The sequence below is a fragment of the Medicago truncatula genome, chromosome 6 (genome assembly GCF_003473485.1).
Source record: "Medicago truncatula cultivar Jemalong A17 chromosome 6, MtrunA17r5.0-ANR, whole genome shotgun sequence".
Taxonomy (NCBI): Eukaryota; Viridiplantae; Streptophyta; class Magnoliopsida; order Fabales; family Fabaceae; genus Medicago; species Medicago truncatula.
This window is the reverse complement of record NC_053047.1, coordinates 6,625,677-6,650,291: the sequence shown is the minus strand read 5'-3', so window position 1 is coordinate 6,650,291 and position 24,615 is coordinate 6,625,677. Positions and strand designations below refer to the sequence as shown.

Below are 24,615 nucleotides of genomic sequence, written 5' to 3'. Positions count from 1 at the left end.
TATAAAAAATCTTTTTTTACTTTAAAATAAAAAGTTATTATAATTAACTTTTTCTCAAATCTACTTTTTAAAAAAACAAAAGGGTGACACATGAATAAATTATAAATCATTTTTTTAAAAAAAGTTGTTGTGATTATGAGTACTAAACAAACAGAAAGAATTATGAGTATTAAATAAACAGAAATAACTTCGGATTTTTTAAAAAAATTTCAACCAAACAAATGACGTTAACTTCAACCAACCTACCATGTTGCATTGACTTCAATAAACAAGTCAAATTACATAAGCTTACGTGATAAACAACATTACATCTGTTATTGATTTAGACTATCATTGATCAAATTTTCTATCGTAACGACATAAATTAGGGATAATAACAAACAAGTTAGATCAACAATCTTCACCACATTTGTTGTTTGTCAACTTTGTCAATTTCCTTCTCATTGTGATGATTTATGTATCTTTCTTGCCATATCCCACACGTTGAATCTTCGTACTCTTTCTTTGTGAGTTTTTGTCTGAGCATCACCTGAAAAAATTGCAACCAACTTCACTGTAAGAAGTCTGACTAATAAAAAAATAAAAATAAAAAATAAACATTCATCATAGTTTTCTTTTCACAAGTCTAGATGCTACAAAAGTTATCATTTATGAATTCAAAAGACGGAGACTTATAAATGTTTGTTATACAAACCAAATATAACCTTTCGCACCAACAATTTAGACTCACTTCATTTTTGCACTTACCACTTTAGAATTTAGATGAAAGACCCGTATTTTCGATTATGCAAATTCAAAGCATTGTTTCACAAGGAGGCATTTGATTACGCAAATTCGAGTTCTTGTTGCAAGAAATTGGAGTTAGGGTTTTCAATATGGGGTTCGAATGGAGTGAATAAGGATAGAGAAGATGAAGTGATACATATTAGACGCATAAAACACAACTATTCATACCATCTCACACCTTTAACGAACACATCAATTTTTAAATGGAGCTTCATTGAAAAGTTAGTTTTATAAACGGTTACAAATATAAATGACAATTTTGATATTAAAAAACATACAAATAATATGTTACAAATGTTAAGCTTAACATATGTATGGTTGTCTTTTTTAGGCTTTATTATTAGTCATTGATACTCTTTCAAAGCACTAAAAAAAAATGTTCCTTAAAAAAAAAAGTGATAGTTGGTTTATAGTCACGGTGGGGTCCATGCTAATTTATTTTCTCTCCATACCAAACAACAAAAGTTTATAACCTCTCTCCTTTTTCATTCTCCACAGTTTCAATCAAAACAAACACACCTTTTCAGTTATGAATTCTACAAAGTGTGAAACTACCTAAATAACTGTCACACAACACATGCATGAATCAACACACACTATGTTTCTCTCTGTTGTCACAAACTTTGTTTCTTTACTATGATGTTAGTGACATGGTTACTTCTTCTCCTTGTAACATTGTCATTAGTTCCTGCGGCATTGTGTTCTGTGTGTTCACGTCATTTGCTTTCTAAACCACTTATAGGAGATGACGGAAGAATCTATGTTTGTTCTGATAAAACCTTTTTGTCATTTGAAACCAATGGTACCATTGCTTGGTCTATTCATGTTGACTATAAATGTAATGTTGGGTTGGCTCCTGTTCATGCTGGTCTTGGAAAGGTGAGTTGTTTTTTAATGAAATTATTTTAGGTTTGAATTTGGTGGTAGTGTTGTAGATTTATTCATCAATTCATGTTGATTATGTAAAATTCTCCTGAATTGTAGCCACCCTGCAATTTGTTATACTTTAGATTTATGCATGTCCGGTGTCTGACATGTGTTAGTGTTGAACACCTACACATGTGATTACATTCTATTGCTTCTATTTTTAAAATTATTACCGGTGTTGATGTGTCAGAGTCATGTCGTGTTAGGTGTTCGTGTATGTGTCAGTGCTTGCAGCCAATATTTTAAAAATCAATCTGGAAATGAACCAGCAAGACCAATTGAGAGGAAACTGCGACCAAACTTCTCAAATAACCGAACTTTAGATAATGCCGGTTCACGGTTCAGTTAGTTGAGTTGTTCGGTTTGGTTTTTAAAACATTAGTTGCTGTGCTACAGCACAGGTTGGGATTGGTCTTTGTAATGCTTACTTGGGCTGGATAGCGCTCACTTCTCATAAGCTGTGATTTTGTGTGGTTGAGTTAGATCTACGAGACTAAAACCAAATTCTGAGTTAGAAAAAGACACAATTTTTAGCATACATGAACCTACTATGATTGGTTGTAAGATCCATTAGTTCTTAGTTATATTAGAAAAAGGAATGTGGATTCAAATCATGTTGATCTGAGCTTTTGTTTCATGTTACATTATTGTACCTTCACAGTTATCAATCATCATAATAAATTTCATGTTTGGCTAATTTCATGCTTTTGTTGTAGTAAATTTACTTTTTTTCTTGATCTATTTCTGTCATGAATTGATTTTACAAATTATCAAGCATAATTATGGGATATCTCATAATTCTTCATCAAATTTGGGGTTAGTCCTAGATCAATTTGGGGTCTTGCTATTTGTCTTCAATTTATACTGTACAAAGAAAGTTCCTATCTATATCTTGATCTAGACGATCTTTCCGAAAACATGGTATTTGTCATGATAAATAATACGGTGATGGTGATATTGATCCATACATAGCGGGAAAAGGGAAAAGCTTTTAGTTATATTTGTCATGGTATAATATGGTGATGGTAAGACTTGATGCAGTACCGACACTACAATCAAAGCGTGTCTGGCGTGCAACTCATGTTAATGTCCGATCCGACAGAGTCGATGTAACAGTTTCATGACTGGTGTCCGTTTTTATATAGGTGCTTCATAGTTGAGAATTGATCTGTTTTATTGTTATGGTGATGGTGTTTATTAATTCATGTAAGGAATTTACAGATATACTTGGTAGCTGAAAACAGAATATTGAAGATTGATTATGGAAACATCGGAATTTCCGAGCCTGCAGTAGAACTTTTCTTTGGTCCAGAACCAGGTCAAAAGGCAGAAACTAAAATTATCGGCCTCTCGGTAAGCACATTAAGCTCAACTGTATTCATCAACGTCAAAAATCGAGGACTCTTTGCGTATCTGTCACACGGACGTTTACTTTGGAGTTTAGGACCTGCGCTTTACCAGTTTGGCTACCGTCAAGGATGCCGGAAAAATCTTACAGATTGTTACTTTTCCTCAGTTCCTGTACTTGATCAATGCGAGGCTAGTATTTACGTAAGTTTCACTCGTCCTTGATTTATTGTAACATTTAATTATTCTTCACTTTGGCTCTAGAATTGAAGTACATGTTGATAATGTTTTTCTATTCGCAGATTGCGAACACAGAAGGAGAACTGTATTGCTTGTCGGTCCGTGGCCGTGACTTTAGATGGATACAAGATTTTAGTTCATTAGACAAAAGTTTCACCATAACTCCTGGAAACAATGGTCATCTGTATGTAACCGTTCCAACAAGAGCTCTTATACTAGCTTTGGATGTCTTTACGGGTAATATCTTGTGGCAGGGTAGTGTTGGACCATTAAGCAAAATTGACTGCGCTCCTGTTGTCGACTCTAATGGTATTCCAATTTCTCTAGACTATGCGAATGTGACTTCTTTAAATTTTGCGAAATGCGATTATGCTTCAGTGCCGCTATTTGACACCATTTTGTACTAATTAGCTCATCACAGAACAATAACATTAAATTCTGATACTAGTGCTATAACCGCTATTTCGCAACACTGGTTTATATACAACTTGATTAACTGAAGCACGCTTGATGACACAGGATGGATATCTATCGGCTCATTGGATGGATTCCTTTATTCATTTTCGCCAACCGGAATACTCAAGAAATTCTCAAGAAAAAATACTGAGAACTCTATTGCTCAAGTTGGTCCATTTCTTGATTGTTCTGGATTTGCTGTCTACAGTTCACAGATAGAGATGGAAGGAAAAGTTAGCCATGGTATTGGCGAATATACTGTTGTTTCGGCAATTCGACCAAAAGCTGCAATATTCACAATGTTGGTTCCTGCAACTGGATCAATATATTGGTCTGAAGGATATCCTGGTACATATTTTAATTTTTGGATTCAATGATCGGCTTCTTTCTTGCTCGAGTCGAATCACATCCCGGTCATTTCCTCGTTTCATAGCATAGCTAAAAAAATTCTTATTTTTTGAGTGTTTCTTGATTCAATGCAGGCAAACTTTCAACTTTATTATCCAAGAGTGATCTAAGTCAGTTTGTTGTGAATGAGGAGATTCTTCTTACATTCATTGCGGCCTCAAGTAAGAATGTACTCTTTTAAGTAGTCATAATTGGAAATTTGCATGTAAAATTTTTGCAGAAAGTTTATTATTCATTTAATAAACAAATTGGATAAGCATAAATGACTAGTTTGGATTGACTTATTTGAACTTATATACTCACATGGAAATAGCTTATGACATGTTCATAAGATGTTTTCAACTTATTTTCATAAGCTCTCTAAGATAGCTTATGAAAACAGATTATAACCTATATTAAAGTAATTTGACTTTATTATTTTTTGTTATAGAAATAACTTATACATAAGCACTCATATGATGAACACTGATCCTATAAGTACTTAATTTAGCTGTTGATCGGAACAGTTCCAAAATATCCTAGACTTTTCACATTTGCGAGTTATATGCTTGTAGATGTTAGAATATACGAAATATCTCAAAATATACTATGAGATATTTTATACTGTATATTCAAACAGTGCGAAATTACTTTGTTTGAATGAACTAACAGTTTGGTCCTGATAATCAATGCAGAGGTTGACACCCCACTGCAATGCCGTACTACAGGTAAAGATCTTCTCTACATTGGCCTTTAGATAAATAGTCGGTTTTTAACCACTTCTTCGATCAGAAATCCAAAACACAGATGTTGCATCATATTATCACACTTAGATCTGAATATGCCATCTATTATTGATGAAAATTTCTCATTTCTAGCTACATTTCAAGAAACTTATTTTCTTTCTTGATACAAGCCAACTGGTGAAGGATATCAGACATTTGTTTAAGTATTTCCTACATTGATTTTCACACCAAAAAACAAATTGTTTTTCTCAATGTTCATTGAAAATGAAACCATATATTGGCTTTAGTTAAAAGTTTTCTAAATGTAGATTTAAATTTCTTACTTTTAAACATGACAAGAACGTTTCTGTAAAAGTAATTTGTTATCACTTTCTTAGGTCAGAAGCTTGCATCTAGCTGCTCTCAAGCAAGGAATAAGCTTGTCAACATCTATTCAGGTAATGTACAACTTTGTAAATTAAGTACAATTTTTTTATATTGTTGAGTATAATTTGAGTTTTTTGTTTTGGTAGGAAATGAAAGGACAATAGAATTTTTTCTTCTATTTGAGTCATTTCTGTTGGTTCTACTAATTGGACTTGTAAGATTCTGCTGCACATTTTGGGCCAAAAGGAAACTTCAAGATCAAGGTCTTGGAAGTTTCCTCGACAAGCGAGTAAGTTAAAATCTTTCTGTTTCTGTTCTTCTCCTCCTTCTCCTAACGTTCTTGGTCTCCTGACCTAAAAGTTTGTAATTGAGTCCGTCAACATGTCAATACATTGTAATTGAGTTCCTAAGTTTTAAATACTTTGTAACTCGGCCCTACAAAATCAAGGACTCAATTACAAATAACTTAAAAGTTCAAGGATTTATACGAAGTATTAGAAGTTCTGGGACTCGATTAAAGCACGTAGATTAAGTTACAAGTTAATGACAAATTCAAGGACTCAATTAAAGTTCAGAGACTAAGTTACAAATTATTGACAAGTTCATCGACTCAATTACGTACTTTGTTAATCAAGGGACCTAACGAAAAATTCTCAAATAATTAAACCGTCTTTCTTCATGAAGTAAGAATGTACCTTCTTTCACAACTCATATCTCTACCATTTGGACATTCAGTGCTCTCTTCAACTCCAAAAGAAAGCTTTGGTTAAAACAATTTCCGAGCTCGAGAAAAAATCAGCAGAAGAATCAGTGGACAATGAAGTTTACGAAAAGCTAGGCGATACAGTAAGAAAAAAGGAAAACATAGAGAGGAAACTATCAACTACCTATAGTTTAGGAAGGGACAGAACAAACTCAAAATCAAAATCTATGCTTCCTTTACAAATTGGAAAAAGAAAAAGCTACTCATTTCAAGGTGCAAAGAAGCAGAAGCTGAAAATGTTTGATACATTGAGTGATGCATCTAGTGAAAGCAGCATTGAAGGAGAGAGAGACATGGTTGAGGTGTTAGATTCATCTGCTAAGGAGAAAGGAAAAACACCTATGGTAGAGGTTACTTCAACTTCAAGCAATGATGAGGATTTTATAAATCCTTTAGATGTAACTTGACTTTGAAGTTGTAACAAATATATTCATGTACATAGTCGTGTAATTAAGTAGTATCTATCATACATGTACTTAGGAAGTAGCAATATAGTTAATTTTCTTGTTAATGTAAATTATATTTATTGTTACTTAAGTAAATGGTCCATGTAAATATAGAGAATTTTATTTTTAGTTCCTACAATAAATCGCATTTTATAATCCTGTGAAATTTTCCATAAGCATTTTTAATGTTTTTCATCCCGAAAAATGCTAAAGGAAAGATTTACAAGAGAAAAAAAACGAGATTCTAAATATTTACCGGGATATTTACTTAATTAATCCTTATATTTATATTGATTGCTATGAGTGTATATAATTAATAGAGGATCAACTAGTGCAAATCACTGAAACATTTCTAGTAAATTCAAATCTTCCTTTTTTTTTTTGACAAAAAAAATAAAATTGCTGTATATTTTCCATCAAAGAGAATGAAGTTGTATATTGTGCATATATTTTGAGGAATCTCAATAGAAAGAAGATAACATTTAAAATATGTATATCATTATATATTATTTAACTTTAGTGATTTTAAAGATGTCTGACCAAAAACAATAATAGAAAATACAAAAGAGGTTCATGGTATTAATTAATAGAACGTGGTAAACTATACAAAGGAGATTCCTTTACCATGATGATGAAAAAAGCAGAGAGAAAAAAGTTCTCTTTACCCTACCAAAGTTGTCTCAAATTGAATAACACACAAATGAACTCTACTTTTGATTTTAATTTATTTTAAACAAAAAAATACCACTAAGTCCATGTATCGTGTATTGGTCGTAGTACGATTTCTTCGCACTATTTAGCAAAAGATCAAATTGATTGACATATCTCTAAGTTCTTTTTCTCCTTCACTCATAAAAGAGGAGGGATGGTTTTATGTCACATTTTGACCTATAAATATAATCACTCATTTACATTTTTTTCCCTTTTATGTCAATATTTTTTTTGGTTACAATCTAAATTGACGGTTTTTACATATATTAATTTTTTTTTGTTGTGATTTTTGAAGCCATAAATTGCTTAGGTCATTGTTTTGATTATGTTTTTTTCTTAGTTAATAATGTTCATTATAATATTCTTTTGATGATGTTATTATGCGGGTAGATATAGGGTAGAATCACGTTATAGCACTCTTGCAAAACTTTGCAAGTGTCTCTCATTTTGTTATCTTTATCCCACATGTCGGATTTAATACACACATTGAAAAGGTACTTTGTTTTGGAAAAAGTTAGTTTCTAGCACTTTGAATCGATTTAAATTGCTTTGAATCGCATAATTAAATCTCTCTGTTCTGTGTCTGGCAAATTTGAATCAATTCATGTATTAGTGAATCGCATCACGTATGATTCGATTCAAACTATTTTGATTCGTATAATTGTTTCTATCTGACTTTGATTTTTGTACTATTGATTTGATTAATCATATCAATCTTCATCCGAACAACTTGAATCAATTTAATACATGTCTAAATCGTATCAATCTTCATGCTTCATCTTGTTTGTCATTTTGCTGTCTTACTCAAATGACACATTAAGTGAATGGATTCAACACATTGTGTTTGGCCAAAATATTGCACTTGTCTATATATACTCTTATCCTCCTATCACTCAAACTACTGAATCATTTGCATATATTCTCTCTAGAGTCTCCAAACCTCATTGCCCATTTATTCTTGAGATTATACACTTTTTCTAAGAATCATTGTAGTCTTTTTCTAAGTAGATTGCTTTCAAGGATATTGATTGGGAATCAATGATTTAAATCACTGAAATGAAGTTTTTTTTTTTTTATTTTTTTTTTTTTTATAGAGAAAATAGCTAATAGGTTTTCATTATTAATCAATATCATAATACAAAAGGTGCATCTTTAAATACATGGGGACCAACTAAAAACAAGACCTTTTTGGCAAGAATATGAGCGACTTAATTCGTTTGTCTCCGACTAAACTCCAACTTATAAAACACTAAAATTAAGTTAGAAACCATATATCCAATTAATTATTAAAAATAGAGGAACGTTAGAAATACACATTATCCAACACACGGTCTTTGATTGGTTAAAATTCATATAGGTCCCACCAAATCATGTGGGTCCCATATAAATTTGGTGGTCACTATGTGAATTTTAACCAATCAATGAGAGTGTGTTAAAATATGTGTTGCTAACTTTTTGTTTTAGTCTCTCTAAAAATTTTATTCAACTTTTAGTCCCTAAATTTTTTTTCATCTTCACTTTTGGTCCCTCATATGTAGAATTCATATTTTTAATAAAATTTTGCAGAAAAATTCATAATATTATAATAATATCTTCAAAAAAAAATTAAATTTTTTAACAAAACATGAATTTAATATGAATTTTTATATTTTTCACGTTTAAAAATTCATATTTAATTTGTGTTTTGTTAGAAAATTCTAAATTTTTTGAGATTTTTTTTTCCACATTTCAGCACAATTTCATTAAAAAAAAATACAAAAATTAACTTAAAAATAAAAACAAAAAATAATGATTGAAAATTTTATAGAAATTAAAAGTTAAAGAATTTTTTTTGAATAATAATTTTTATATAGATCAAAAACATATTTAACCCTTAAATAATGATGGTTGCCAATTTCAAATTTTATTTAGATAAGTGATGTGGACCATCTTTGAAAAAGAAATAGTGAGGTGGACCAATGAAGGAGGAAGCCTCCAAAAGCGTTACTGTACAAAATATTCATATCTTTTTTAACCAACCTTGTGATGACAATTCACAGCATCGAACAACAGAATAATATTCGCGCTACAATAATTCAATCCATTTTTCATTTTCCGATCAAATCTAAACTCTTCGATTTCGTAACTATCTCCGCCGATGAAAACTCCGAACAACAACCACCGTGAAAAGCTCCGGCGTCTCGCCGGCAATAACAACAACCACCGTTCTCGGAAACGATCCTTCAAGAGAGATATTGAACACGTCGCTTCTGAGACTTACTTGATGACTCGTCTTGCCTTCACCCTTCTTCAATATCTCGGGTAGATACTTTTATTCTCCTATATTTATAATATACAATATATAATTTACACTGACAGTGTAAAAATCGTTTTATACATACATACATAATAGCAATATGTTGTCACTTTCGTTGATGAATGAAAATCAATATGACAAAATTTAATATCAACTTCACACTGTCAGTGTAAAAATTATTTGCCACGTCAGTTTACACCTTCGTTAATGAAACACATCATGGGATCCATATGTAAATAACCGTGTACTTTGATAGCATATACTAATTGAGTAGTTTTATAGTGTAACATGAAAGTAGTAAATTGCTTTAGTGTTTAAAGGTTTCAGTTTTTGGACAAGTTGGTAAATAATTAGTTGTCGTCGTATACGTTAGGGAGGTGTTAGCTTGGTGGTAAGAATTGGACTTTGTCAAATGACTTTAATTAATGAAAAAAAGAAGTTAGTGTAATTGATGTTACACAGTTTAAGCATCTTAGGGCTATAGTACAAAATGAGAGAGAAATAGAAGGAGATGTAAACCATTGAATTAAAGTTGGGTGGTTGAAATGGAGGATGACCTCGGGTGTTTTATGTGATATGAAAGTACTGTTACAACCGAAGAGAATTTTACCGGGTAGCTGTAAGACCAACGATGTTGTATGGGATAAAGTGTTGGGCGGTAAAGAAACAACATGAAAATAAATTAAGCGTAACAAAGATGAGGAGGATGTTGCGTTCGATGTTTTGTAAGACTAGATGGGATAAGATTGGAAATGACAATATTAGAGATAGAGTTGGGGTATCACCTATAGTAGAAAAGATGGTAGAAACTAGACTTGGGTTGTTTGGGCATCTAGAGAAAAGTCTTGTGGGTGTGTTTGAATCAGGAATTTTTTATTAAGTGCTTGTCATACAAGGGTTTGTGTATAAGTTGTATCTATAATCAAGGAGGTAATGAGGTTAAACTCTTCCTAAGAATTTATTTAGCTTTGTCTTTATCCATAAGCTATCTTAGAATTTAGAAAAATAAGCTGTCATAAATAGTATAAGTTTTAGAAGCATATGCATACATGTTAAGCTTTTATTTTCATAACCTGCAATATTTTGGCACTTACGAGAACAGGGCAAAAATAGTTTAAAGTATTTCGTAAGTATTTTCCTGAAATTTGCCTGTATCGTTGAGAGTGTCTGGTTGAAACTCCGAAAGAAGATTAAGAGAAGTAAGCAGTCCTGTTCAAAAGAATATGCTGATATAAATGTTGCTTCTAACATGCACCAAAGTTCTGATATAGAACTCGTTATGTTTATATGCATGAAGATTATTTTGTTGTGGCATAAATTAAATCCTGATTTAAGATCTGCGGTGTGTTTGATTTTCTATTGAAATTCTTTTCAGGGTTGGTTACCGTTGGATTACACAATTTCTAGCTCTTGTTATATATGCCATGTTTCTTTTGCCCGGCTTTCTACAAGGTTTGCTACTTCACCTTCAGGGATATAGCTGATCATATATTTTCTTAATGATTTTGTTTAATTAAAGTAGTCAATGATGTCGCCTTCCGGTCTTCCAACAACATCAACATCAATCATCTCATTTATTTGTCTATTTAGTTTTTATCTTTCCCTTACTATTTATTTTTTGCAGTTGCATATTGCTATTTCTTCTCAAACAGGGTAAAGCGAAGCATTGTTTACGGAGATCAGCCTAGAAACAGGTAAATTAAAACACTAGTAAATAATATATCCTGTTATTTCGATCATTCCATGCACTGGGTGCCCAATTTCATGTGAATTGTGGTTTTGCAGGTTGGATCTATATCTACCTGCTGATGTCTGTGAACCTAAGCCAGTTTTGATCTTTGTAACTGGGGGAGCATGGATTATTGGGTGAGTGGTTTTGCTTGAATTCTGGTGTTAGCTGTTAAGTTACTCACTGCGTTGTTGATTCTTATTTGAAGCATACAATAGTACCCCTTTTCCATGTTAAGCAATGTAGTTAAAATCACGAGAAAGATCGTAAGATCGTAGGGTAATACGATCTCAGTCGTCCCTTCCAATCTACCGCGTGTGCAGAATTGTATTTGGCTTGGATCGGACGATATCGCGTGCGAGATCGTAGAAATCAAGGGATAGTGCAATCTCAAACAATTCTGGAATTCACCCCAACTTACCATGTGTTTTGCAAGTTCAGATACAAAACAGTTTCATCATCTAAACTATATTGCAATAATTCCTTTGTTGTTGGAAATGCCATATACCTTGAAAAGTGGCGAGCAGTGTTGTTTGTGCTTCAATTATAAATAAATACAGGCAGAACTATTTGTTGTACATGTAACAAAATAATTTAACGGGCGGCAATTGATAGCTGCTTCAATTAAGAACGATATCTCGCCCAGTGGTTTAAACTGAATTTTGAAAACTCAGTCAGACTTGAAGGATTTAGTTTATGTAACAGTCAGCTTGAATTCTTTCTTGCTTTCTCATACCAAAAGTTATTGTTCCGAAGCACCTATACTAATTTCGTTGTGTATATGCATTTATATTATATACCTATGTTAATCATGTATTACCTTTTAAATATAAATTAATTCTCCTTGGATTTTGATTCAGGTATAAAGCATGGGGATCCCTTTTAGGACTACAATTGGCAGAAAGAGACATTATGGTGGCGTGCATTGATTACAGGTACCTGGTCTCAGTTCAGGAAGTGCAAGATTGAATCTACAATTTACCTTTGGTCCGACTTCCTCTATGTTTGAGGTATTCTGGTGGACAAATTGGGCGCTTTCTAGTCTATTCCTCTATTTTAGGGTATTGAGTCTAGGCTAATCATAATTTTTCCCCTTAGGTAAAAACTATTGTACATCAGCCTTACGAGAACATGTCTAGAATGAATATCTTAATGCTTGATAGCTTAGAGGTAATAAAGACGTCCCGAGAATAAATTATTAACCCCTCTTTTAATAATATGTTTATGTGTGAATGCAGAAATTTTCCTCAAGGAACCATCAGTGACATGGTAAATGATACTTGCCAGGGAATTTCCTTCGTCATCAACAACATAGCTAGTTATGGAGGCGACCCTGATAGGTGACATGCTACGACTATACATGATTCTTTTTCATCATATCTTTATACATTGAGATTGATCTTTTTTCTTTTTATTGATAATTATGTAATAGGATTTACCTAATGGGACAATCTGCTGGTGCGCATATTTCGTCGTGTGCTTTACTGGAACAAGCAACCAGAGAAACTAAAAACGGAGATGGTGTTTCTTGGAGCGTTTCACAGTTAAAAGCTTATTTTGGTTTATCGGGAGGGTAAGACATTATCTTCTGAGATACAAGAAAACGGTCAATTTCAGTAACATGTCTAGCACTTTTTGGGTTGTCTAGAAAATTGACTCAGTTATTTCATATAATGATGAGTGTTAGCAACACTCCCTTATTAGTTGAAATCAATGAGTCACACACTTTTGAAATGGGTCCTGCATAAAGTAGTGGGACCCACATGTATTTCATCCAATGAGGGAGGGAGTGTTGAAAAGAGAGTGTTCCTAGCACTTCTCTTCATAGAATTTCCTGTTAACCATTATTGATGTTATTTTGATAGAAAAGTGCCTCTTAAGCTGAAAGAGAGGAAAGTTTTACCATGCAGCCATTAGACTACCTAGTTGAGGAATAATTGCGTATAAGTTCCAGATTTTCAAGAGTGAACCTGACCTAGAAGGACATGGGATTGGAACAAAAACAAAGGAAGAGAAAATGAGGGAACATTAGCTGGTAAAGGACCAACAAGTACATATTAAGATATAAGTGTTGCAGAGAAGGGAATGTTGTGTTGGATAAGTGGCCACATTAGAAAAGATAAATTCAGAAGCAAATGTATCAGAGAAATTAGAACCAGCACCTATTGGTGCAAGTTGTAGAATTAATTCTACGATGGTTTGAGCGCCAAGAGAAGAAGGCCAACATAGTTTAGTCAGAAGAAGTTCATCAAGTAGAGTAAAAACTCAAATGAAACCATTAAAAAGGATTTAGACCTAAATAAATTATCTGAAGAATTAGTTTAGACAAAAACAATGACATCATGTGATTCGTGAGCTGATACTATCTAACATGAAACTGATTTGGATTTTGTTGTTGAGAAATATTCTGCCTCGACCATGGTTGATCTGATACCCCTTTTCTTCTGTGGTAGAATGCTTCAGTTCCTAAAAATACATTCAAAATTCCTTCCTGTGACGGGAAACACTGGTGGTGGTTTTTAATATCAGAGCATTATGTTTTGTGAGAGCTAGTACGATTCTCCAAACGCCTATTAAATTACACTCACAACACTGTTAAAGCATAGTTGCCATATACGTAGATGTTCTAGAATAAAAGTTTGATGCACTGTATTTTTGCAGACAATTATCGTCATTAATGTGCTTTATTTTGCGAAAGTAATCTTGAAGGAAGTGTTCTCTGGGGACCATATCTATAAAATAAATTTGCTTCTAATCGTAATATCAATAGCATGTTACACGTCACAACATATTCTATATTTTTTAGACTGTCCAACCTCATTAAGTGATAATGTTGTAAGTTTAAGTGATGCCCTTGGGTCATTGATAGTATTTAAGGTAGAGGAAGGCCATTTAACAAGTATATTTGTTGTATGCATGCTAATGATCATGGCGATGTCCATCCATCCTAGTTTTGTAAAGTACAACCACCAAGTGCTGGACCAGTAAGCTATTAATCTATGTAATATATATGCTTAAAGTGATGAGAAAATTGGTGTAGTCTCTTGTTCTAACGGTTGGTCTTTTGTATTTTTCAATAATCATTTTCATTTTATGTTTGTTTTTCGCTAGGCAAAGAGATTAAAAACAAAGTGGTTTCAGTCTTGTTTTGTGAGATTAAGTCCGGTCAGGTCACTGACAACTGTACCACTGAATTATGTTCCATGATCCATTAGTTTATATATGTCAAAGGATTATCAATTAACCCATTCAACTTGTGTGCAGATACAACTTATTGGATTTGGTCGATCACTTTCACAATAGAGGCTTGTATCGTTCCATTTTTTTAAGGTATGTCCCAAATAACTTGGTTCCTTTACGGCTATGTTGTGTTAAATCATCTTCGAGTTCTTATAACTTTATCATCATTGTAGCATAATGGAAGGTGAACAATCTTTGAAGAAATTTTCTCCCGAACTCAAAGTTCAAGATCCGTGCATCAAAGATTCCATTCCTCTCTTGCCCCGTATAATTCTTTTCCATGGAACTGGTGATTATTCCATACCATCAACCGCCAGGTGAGTGTGTAGACTTGAAATTCATTGATGTTGTACTATTTTACGGCATTGGAAGAAACTACTACAGTTCTTAATGATAAACGTTCGAGTTGTATTGTCAGCAGAATTGGTTTCACTTATAGATTTAACTAAATGATTGTTTGCAGTGAAAAGTTTGCTGATGCTCTTAAGGAAGCTGGGGCTAGTGCTGAGCTGATTCTATATGATGGGAAAACACATACAGATTTGTTTGTCCAAGTACGTTAAAATTTATGCCATATTCTTTTTGTGTCTAACTAAAGTCAGTTTTTAATTTTTTTTACTTCATAATACAGATCTAAATGATTTCTGTTATGCAATTTTTTTAATATCACTGTCCAGTAACAGTTAAGTCAGAACATGTAAGGAGATAAAAGGGGAGAAGGAAAAACTGGTTGGATGTTATTTTAAATTGTGTTAGGAGTTAGAATAACTCTTGAGTCGGTAACAAATCGAGAGAAATCAGGAGAGAGTTTCTGGTCTCACAAAGACCTGGATATCAATGTTTACTTCTGTATTGTTCATATTCCATCTGGGTTCTGATATACCCTAGGTACAGAACTAGAGATTTTTTTCAACAATTCTCTATCCTGTTGTTCCTTTGACATATGAGTATCTGAATATTAGCTTTCTAATGAATATGATAGGAATTTTGGTCATTTTTTGTGTTAAAATACAGTTTCGGATTCTCTCATGTTAAATTTCACCATCGTCAAATGAAAATTGTGTAATTTCTCTTTCTTTAAAACATATAGATTTTTTTTTTCAAATATTTATGAAGAAAGTGATAGACACAATTTTAACATGAGATAATTCATTCCCGTTTATATATATTTTTTACATAGCTATCCCTGAGAGAGAGGGTGATAGGCACAATTTTATAACGTGAGATAATTTTTGACTTAAAGATCTGTCAATTTTTCAAAATGTTGTGTTTTGTACTTACACTTGGGCCTGTTTGTATCGGCTTATATGAACTTATCTAATGCGATAAGCACTTGTGAGATTGTTTGGAGAGTTTGTGGAAATAAATTATGAGACTATTTATTCCATAAACTGTTTTCAGCTAATTTCCAAAAGTTTGTGAAAATAGTTTGACTTTTTTATTTTATTTTTTTATTATAGAAGTAGATTATTTATAAACACTTATCTGATAATTACTTATGCGATAAGCACTTAATTACACTGTTTATCCGTACAGGGCTGTAAGGCAGAGCTTCAATTGGAAAATACTTGTTAATTTGTTGTCTAACAAGCTTCTTTTTTCCTTTTCGAACAAGCTGTCTAACGAGCTTCTTATTTTCAACTGGCTGTCAGGATCCACTCCGAGGTGGTAAAGATGACCTATTTGATCATGTACTTGCTACAGTACATTCTGATGATAGTGATGCTCTTGCAAAGGATGCCATGGCACCACCAAGACGACGGCTTGTTCCTGAGATTTTATTAAAGATAGCCAACAATATCAGTCCCTTCTAACATTCTTGCTGGCTGGATTTTCATCTTCCCCTTGACATTTTATACAATATTGTGTATTTCTTATTCATATATACACCTCAAACTCTTCATTCATTGAATCACACTATATTTCTTGGGGTATAGGTTGAGGTTCCTTATAATATAGACTATCAGAATGCAGGGTGTTACCTAGATGTTCATGTTACAGTCATATATTCTATGCACTTTTGTATGTTAAATTTAATTAGTGAAGTAATTGGTTATGCTTCTTTACGTTTGAATGTCCGTATTCAATGGTTACGATATGGAATAACCTTAAAATATATATTTTAAGGTTACTCCATATGATAATCATTGGTTTAATTTTAATCCAACGGTTCCAAATATACTTTCATTACGGCATACGTGTGAAAATCTTTTTTTATCCCCAACACACATTGGATTGTGATTGGAAAAATCTAGTGTTCAAACTATAATGAAAGTAATTTAATTCATTATAATATCATTTTTTTTACAAATATTTCATTAATATCATTTATTAAATTATTTTTTAAAAATGAAATAGATAGTTGATATTAATTATGTTAGCATGATACTAAGGCGTGTTAGGTTTATGAACGACTAAGAGTATAACATAAACATGTCGTGTCTTTTGCTATCCACATTAGGGGGATATAAGAGGTTCACGTTAGGGAGACGGGATACGCTCTGCAAGGTAGGCCCGCACGACATTAAGAGGAGTCCCATGTTAACCTTAGGTAGGATTTTCATCGGTTATGACATGGGATTGTACTCGAGGTTACTCCACCCGGTTACACTCCGTAAAACGAACTTAGATAACTATGTGTGTTAAACCCTAACTTTAACATTCTGTATACGATACGATTATGCTCATGATACGAATATGATATGTTATGCACCATGTGTAAGTATAAGTAAAGGCTCATGACGATCTTAGTTTTGACACGATCGTTTAGGTAAGAAAGATATTCACACACGTATAATCAACCGAATGGTTGTGTTCTAGACACATGGTAACCATAGGTTTCCCTGAGGTTGCCTATAGCCTAGGGATTAGGTAGAACTCAGTGAGACATTATGTCTCATCCAATCCTTTTATGTTTGTCTAGGTTCATAGGTGGCACGTAGCAAGGGTAAGGAGAAGGCTATAGATTGATCGTGCTTGCTGTTGGATTTAGTGCTTATGTCCTTTTGTTGTTTTGTTCTAAGTTTATGTAATCGTTGTGATGAATTTTCTGGATAATTGTTTCATTCAGTCGATTATGTATAACTTTTGTAACATAAGACTTGAAATGACTTTGTACTTTAAATCTCAACTTGATGCTATTTTTTATATTGTATAATTAATGTATCCAATATCAGTTTTAATCCACATGCTAAATATTCTAGACACATTTAGTATGGGTGTTACATAAACCCTCCACCTTTTCAAGTGCGCCTACAAGCGGATCGTCGGATTGGCTGCCACCAATGTCAGCCGGTTCCTCAATGGTACCTGCCTCCAGGGTACCACCTTCATAAGGGACATCTTGAGAACCATCTCCCGGTTCGCCTTCAGCTGAAGTATCACTCGGAGACCCCTTCAGATCAACAAGTCCTTCATCCCCAACAACTTTGCAAGGGTTAAGGAGATTATCATCCACTTCCACTCCGTAAAAGTGGCAAACTAGATCAACCCCTTTCCAGAAGGAATTGTAACTGAGCTTCTCCATGAAGGTACCTAATTTCTCCTTCTTAACAAAAACAACTGACTTCTCCAGCTCCAGGGCCATCTTGGCAGAAAGTAGGTGATAACCGAAAAATAAGTTGGTTATCACGTTGCACTTAGCCCCCATAATGGACAAGTAATTGAATGAATGCATTGCCTTAAACATCTAATCAGTGCTTATTTTAGGATTTTATAGTCTTAAGTGTTTTTAGTACTTGGAACTAGTAATGCTTGTTTATGATGTTTGATGATGTAGGTTAAGGAATGACTCTGAAGATGTAGGTAGTTGCAGAGTGGATTGAAGATGTATCGCTGAAGATGTCGAGAGCTGCAGCGTCCTGGGACTCTAGTCGGGTCATACATAGTACGCAGGTGTGGGTCCAATATGTCCATTGCTTAATGCGAAAGAATATGAGCTGTCCCTGATGATTGGAATCCTAGGAAGAATAAAAGAATATGCTAGTTGGTAGGTAGGATTGGATAAGGACGGATGGATAACGACAAGACAACCCAAGTAAAATGACCAAATGGTACAACTTATAGTGGGTGGCCTTGTACTATTAAAGGATACCCATGTGTTAGTGCCAAGTGTCCGAAAATTCATCTTAGAATTGGAGAGGCCATGTTACGGCTAGGGTTATCAGTTTTAGAGTTCTCATTCCATCTCATCTTCTACCATAGATGAGCATGGTAGCTAGATTCTAGAGTTTTTAGAGTAAATTACTTGGTGATGCTTTGGCTCACCTTATTCCTTCAAGGATTATAATCTTGTGGCAACTCTGTCTATTATATTAATTTAGTTTCTATGTTTTCATTTATTTCCATCTTCATTTCCATTTCCATGGTTCAACTCATCATGAGTTAAACACCTTTGAGTGGTTTAGACATGTTAAGTACCTGATTAACAACCACCTCAGTGTGAGAAAGTAGGGTATGTTAAGTACCGTGACTGAACATCTATGGGAGGACAGTTCCTTTATTTAGTGACAGGGTAATGAACGGCTGTGCCTCGGAACGGAACCGGGAAAGAATATGCGCATAACATCAAAATTCAGATTACAATACTTAAAATTAATTTAATTACAATTAAATTAAATTAATTAAAAAATAATTAAAGGCAATTAAGGAAACATTGCCATAATTAGAAAATTTTAAAAAGGTAACCACTTTTATTTGCTGACAAATGACAGGCTTGTCAAAATACTGAGCTTGCTTTATTATTATCTATAGATTTTACCTTCATAAGTTGTTTTTTCATAAACTACATTAACAAGTTTATAAATAATACATAAAAGCATATTTATTTGCATAAGTTGTTTTGAATAAGCTCTAAAATAAGCTAATCCAAACATGCGCTTATATTATAAAAGCAGTTTATTTCAGTGATATCATCTGGTAAATTATTATGAAAATGAAATAGTTCTGTTCCTTTTTGTGGCTGCCAAGGAACACACTAAATAATAGATGTCTACTGTGTCAATTTTGTTTGGGAACAAACTCCTCTCAATACTCAAATCAATTTAGGTGTACAAATACAGAAGAGAAATATTTCTGCCGTTGTAAGTGTATTCTCGAACAAATTACTCACACAATCAACTTTTTATTTTAGTTGTTTAGTACTTTTAATTTGATCGATTTGTGATACACATTTAAAAGAAAGATTGAAAGATTTGTAAAAAAAAAAAGAGAAACCGAATTAAAGAATAGATATTTAGTTGACAAGAATATATTTTTCAGAAGAGAAAAGTTTTATTAATTAAATTGGCGCCGATGGTCATTTTACAATTGTCTCCTCTGAAATTTAAACAGTTAGAGGGTGGGCATGTCCTTATGCATCCATTAATTTGACACTGTTCCACTTATAACACTTATGTGTGTTCAAACAACCTCCATCTTTGTTTATTGTCCATCTGCAACGATAGCAGTTGTCACGAACTTGATCGTAGATGTCAAGATAATGAAGTTGAGGGTTTCCAGGCCATGTAAAACTGCAGAAGAATAACGTTTTACTAAACCATGGAGTAAAATTCGGCGAGAATGTAAACGCGTAACTTCCTTCAGACACGAGTGTGTGAAATCCAAGATCGTCATCTCTAGATTTACAATGAAAAGTGATGTTTGTGGGAGTTGGAGCCAATACCTTATTAACAATAGTAACTTTTACCTCAGCAAATGATATAGCTATAGTATCACTAGCCTCAAATGCAAGTAGTATGATTATGAGTATTGAAAATTTTAAGCTAATTGAATTTGGAACTGTCATTGTTGTATGCGCAATGCCTACAAAACTTGCATGAATCTTAATTTATACAACTCAACAAAGCGTTTCCAACAAAGAAAATGATTTACAGATTCAAAGACCTACTTGGCTTTTGAATAAGCCTTTTTGACCTCTTAATTAGACTTTTATGAAATTAATCATAGGAATTGATTTCAGCTTTTGAATAAGCCTTTTTGACCTGTTAATTAGACTGCGATGAAAACATTCTAAAAAAAAAGGCTTAATTGCACTTTTTGACCAACAAGAATAATCTGGCTTAATTGTGAGATTACTTTTCTCATTACCGGGTATACCGTTTTACTTTTTCAAATATTATTTAAAATTAAATTAAAATGATTATCTTTTTTTTGTGGTGGCCGGGATAAAAAAAAATATTAGTTAAATCTCATTATAATAGAAACAATTCCACTAGGATGAAAACATTCTAAAAAAACTACTACAAAAGAAACAATATCTTATCAAATAAAAGACTTACATGTCCCCGTGAGCTTAGCTCAATTGGTAAGGACAATGTATAATATATGCATTTTTCACCCCTAACTTTTAAAATGTAGCAATTTTGACCCCATATTAAAAAAAAAATAGCCAAAGTCACACCTGATGTTTAGCTCCTTCTGCAAAACACCAATCTTGATTAATTCAACACATACTCGACTCCTCACTTGAGTGAGTTGGATGCCACATGCGTAACTTTTAAATAAATAAAAAAATCACATGGGTATTTTATGAATTAAAAAATAAAAAGGAATAGGAAGGGGCACGTGGGAATCCAACCCTTCTTTCTTCATCAATCTCCTCCCTCCTTTGTCTTCTTAACCTCACAGTTCATCAAACCCAACAACTTCCAATTCTCTTTTCATAAATTAATGAAAACAAATAAAATTAAAACAAAAAACATTATGAATATTGATGGTCGGATTAGTTTACCAAGTAATAATAATAAGTAGAGTATCGGATCCACATAGATTGTCGTTTCGTCTAAACCGCTTGCGTTACTTATTTTAAGTTGACAATATAAAATAAAAGATATAAAGGTTAGAGATTGCAATTTTTATTTTTTTTGCAACAGAGCAAGTTACCTGTTTTTGGTTGCAAAAATGGAAATAGCGGTTAGGACTCTTTGAATACCCCTATTTATATTGTTGGATAATAAATAACATTCATGTCGCGTTTTGTTATCTTAAGTAGACTATACAAGTGATGGGTACGTTGAGACATTCTAACCTACTCGGTTGTCAAGCTGCACCAGCTGATCGCACGATGATCCTTACGTGAAAGGTTTATACTATCTCGGTTGATCCAGGTATATCCTTCTAATGGCTAATTGCACCTGCTGATCGCACAATGATCCTTATGTGCGGAGTCTTGCTAATTTAAAGGTAATTGAAACATAAACTTAAATTGACGTTCCAAGATTCCCAAAGGCAATGAAGGACAATGTTCTTGTAGGTCAGCTCATCTATGAATCATAGGATACTAATAGCACACTCTCCTTCCCCCCTTAGTAGTTCTGCAAATGGGAAGCCTTATCAGCGTTTACCTTACCTAGAGGCCAAGGACAATGTTCTTAATTAGGTTTATACCCCTTGGTGCTTGTTTCCCTAATTAATAAACTAGTTACATCCTAGGTTCAATAGATTTTACTCAATATTAGTAATGTCACCTCCTAAGTACTTATTACTAAGGTCAACTCGCTTTCGATATCTTTCGTCTCTAGTTTACCAATCACTTACCTCCTAGACATGTAGTTATTAGCATAAGAATATAAATATCAAGATATAAGCATCCAGATGGTAATAACCATATTATAAGCCCTGTCACAACCTAAGTACATAATCTAGGGTTGCACTTCGCTAGAATAAATAAATCCTAAATAAAACTTAATAGGGAACCGAAAATAAACTAAAATATAAACAACATTAAATTAAATGATTATCCAACAAAAATAAATAGAGGGTCATCTTATAACCCTAACCTATAAATATTTATTTACACATGATAACAAAGACAAAAATACTAAAAGATAAAAACATACCCTAGAAAAGATAAAAGAAGATAGAACTCCTCCCTAACTCCTAGAATAGCCTGCTTCTTGAACTGCTCTAGTTCTGAACGTGAAATTGTGAATGAGGAAGGCTGGTGTTTATAGGGAAAGTTTTCACCAAACTTTGGCTAAAATCACGGGTTTTCAGGGGCGAAAAAGTCACGAAAAGCAACTTTTTTTTTGCAAGTCATAGGTGCCCCGCGCCTGGCGCATGCGCCTTGGACTTTCATGTGCCAGGTGCCTAGGTCCATGCGTGAGGCGCTTTAGTTCTTCACTTTCATGCGCCAGGTGCTTTAATGCATTACTTTCCTGTCTTCCTGTATTCTTTGTTTGTTGAGGTGTTTTCTTAATATGTCTTGGACATTGGGAATATAATTCCTCCCTTTGTAAAGTCTTCTGAGGCCTCTTGAATCTTCATTCTTCATCTTCCCACGACCCAATAATCTTCGGAGGTCTTGCTTTGCCTAATTTGATTGATTTATTCGCGTTTTACTTGAAGAAACTCCTAAAATTTCTATGTTTTTGGGAAGAATAGAATTACAGACTCAAATATAGAAAACATTACAAATATCCTGAAACCATTGGCAATTGATCTAATACTACTCTGGTTTGCTGGTAAAACCTACTAAAATAGTCTAAAAGACATGCTAAGAATAACGTAAGATGATATGGCATCAAATATTGCAGATGTACAACACAAATACCACCAGAACCAACTTCCAATTCTCTTCATCTTCTTGTTCATCTTCTTCGCCAAACACCACCATCTTTTTATCCTTCTTCCACCTCCTATCTACTAACATTACTAAAGTCACTAAAATGAGAACAACTAACAACATAAAAAGAAAACAGACTCAATGAGAACAACACTCAAAATCAAACATAAACTCAAATTCACAAATTTGGGTGTGGGGTTTCTACAAAATTTTACCAAAATCAACCTTTAAATATGTTAAGAACTGTCGCCAAAAACCTCAAATCTACCACAAAACGCGTCTCGTCCACAACCACCAACACAACCATCACATTTTCCTTCAAATTCCCACATAATCTGACCGAACCTAGCTAGATTTGGGTTTAATGTTTTTGGGGGTAAGAAAATTTGAGTTTTCCTTGAACGTGTCTGATCTTGGTTTTTCTGTTTGAATAAATGATTTAATGAATATTGAAGATTTTGGGTAGGGTAGAGCATCATATGGGGTTTAGTTGGTTTCAGGCCGAAATCCCAAAACTGAATAGGAGAATATCTCGACCATTTTCGACTGTTTGTAGTATCGGATTGGTCGAGTGGCGATTTATGTGGTTGAGCGGTTTTGTGGGCAGTTTTGCATAGTTAGTGGTAAGTAGCAGCAACGGTAATAATTATAATAATAATAATAAAACAGAACATGTGAGAAAAAAATCGAACCAAACCCAAACACAGTGGTAATCTCAGAATAGTAAAAGCAACAAGTTGTGTGTAAAAAATTAACCAAAATCTTCCTGAACAAAAAAATGTCGTAAAAAAAACCAATAATCAATATACCATATCAAACTCATAAACAATTTCATTTATACAACATCAAAGCAGATCCCATTTATCATTGTTTCCAAGTAACTAAAATCATGATTTCTTCAATGAAAAGTTTTATCTTGGACAAATATGGCACAACTTTTGTAATGGGCAGTCTTGAATCAAAGGTAGCAAACTTGCTAGATCTGAAGAAAATGGCGTGTCTTGAGAGGTGGGTGATTAAACAGAATCAGGATTTAGAGATATCATGTTTCCATTTTGAAATCAAGGGACAAAGAAGAGAAAAAGAACAAAAGTTTCAGTATTTATACAATAGGGGTGGGTGCCATGCGATAATGATCGGTTTGAGATAAGTGATTAGAGATTAGAGGAATTCGAAATTTAAGCGTACTGTGTTTTGATTTTGAGTTTGAGATGAGAGCATGAAGATGGAGATTGGAGAAATTTGGGTTTGAGACTTTGATTTGGTACTGAACGTGTGTTGGTGGTGGAAACGTCGCAATAACAGTAAAATTATATATATATGCACCCTAATTATAGGTTCAGTTGGGTTCGGTTGTTACCGTATCCCAAAACATGCATCTGATTTCTACTAGTTCGATTGGGTTCGGTTGTTGCGCTCAACACCCTAATTATGGGTTTGTTAGATTTTTGAATTGATGATTTTATGAAGATTGAAGATTCTAGGTGTTTTTGTGTTAGATATCTAGAATTGTTTTTGCGTTAATTAGATACCTGATTTATGAGTTTTGCTTGAATTGATAATTTTATGAAGATGATTCTGTAAGCTTGAAGAAGAAGGATGAAGATGAGTG

The 24,615-nt window shown here is 33.4% G+C and overlaps 3 protein-coding genes across 3 annotated transcripts; 2 read left to right on the top strand and 1 right to left on the bottom strand.

The window, feature by feature from the left end:
- The first annotated feature begins 1,425 nt into the window (after positions 1-1,425).
- On the top strand, positions 1,426-6,555 carry LOC25495575 (protein GAMETE EXPRESSED 3). The gene is made up of 9 exons (XM_039826888.1): positions 1,426-1,665; positions 2,935-3,264; positions 3,363-3,609; positions 3,820-4,104; positions 4,239-4,325; positions 5,267-5,326; positions 5,402-5,550; positions 5,783-5,855; positions 5,944-6,555. The coding sequence occupies exons 1-9, from the start codon at positions 1,426-1,428 to the stop codon at positions 6,423-6,425; spliced, it is 1,953 nt and encodes a 650-aa protein (XP_039682822.1). The 3' UTR covers positions 6,426-6,555.
- A 2,634-nt stretch (positions 6,556-9,189) lies between these two features.
- Positions 9,190-16,506, top strand: LOC25495574 (probable isoprenylcysteine alpha-carbonyl methylesterase ICMEL2). Its single transcript, XM_013595798.3, has 11 exons — positions 9,190-9,476; positions 10,847-10,923; positions 11,096-11,165; positions 11,257-11,337; positions 12,061-12,135; positions 12,439-12,540; positions 12,633-12,773; positions 14,465-14,530; positions 14,614-14,757; positions 14,904-14,994; positions 16,093-16,506. The coding sequence occupies exons 1-11, from the start codon at positions 9,313-9,315 to the stop codon at positions 16,252-16,254; spliced, it is 1,173 nt and encodes a 390-aa protein (XP_013451252.1). The 5' UTR covers positions 9,190-9,312; the 3' UTR covers positions 16,255-16,506.
- Positions 16,507-19,790: 3,284 nt separating this feature from the next.
- Positions 19,791-20,225, bottom strand: LOC25495573 (S-protein homolog 29). Its single transcript, XM_013595797.1, has one exon. The coding sequence runs from the start codon at positions 20,223-20,225 to the stop codon at positions 19,791-19,793; it is 435 nt and encodes a 144-aa protein (XP_013451251.1).
- Positions 20,226-24,615: the final 4,390 nt, after the last annotated feature.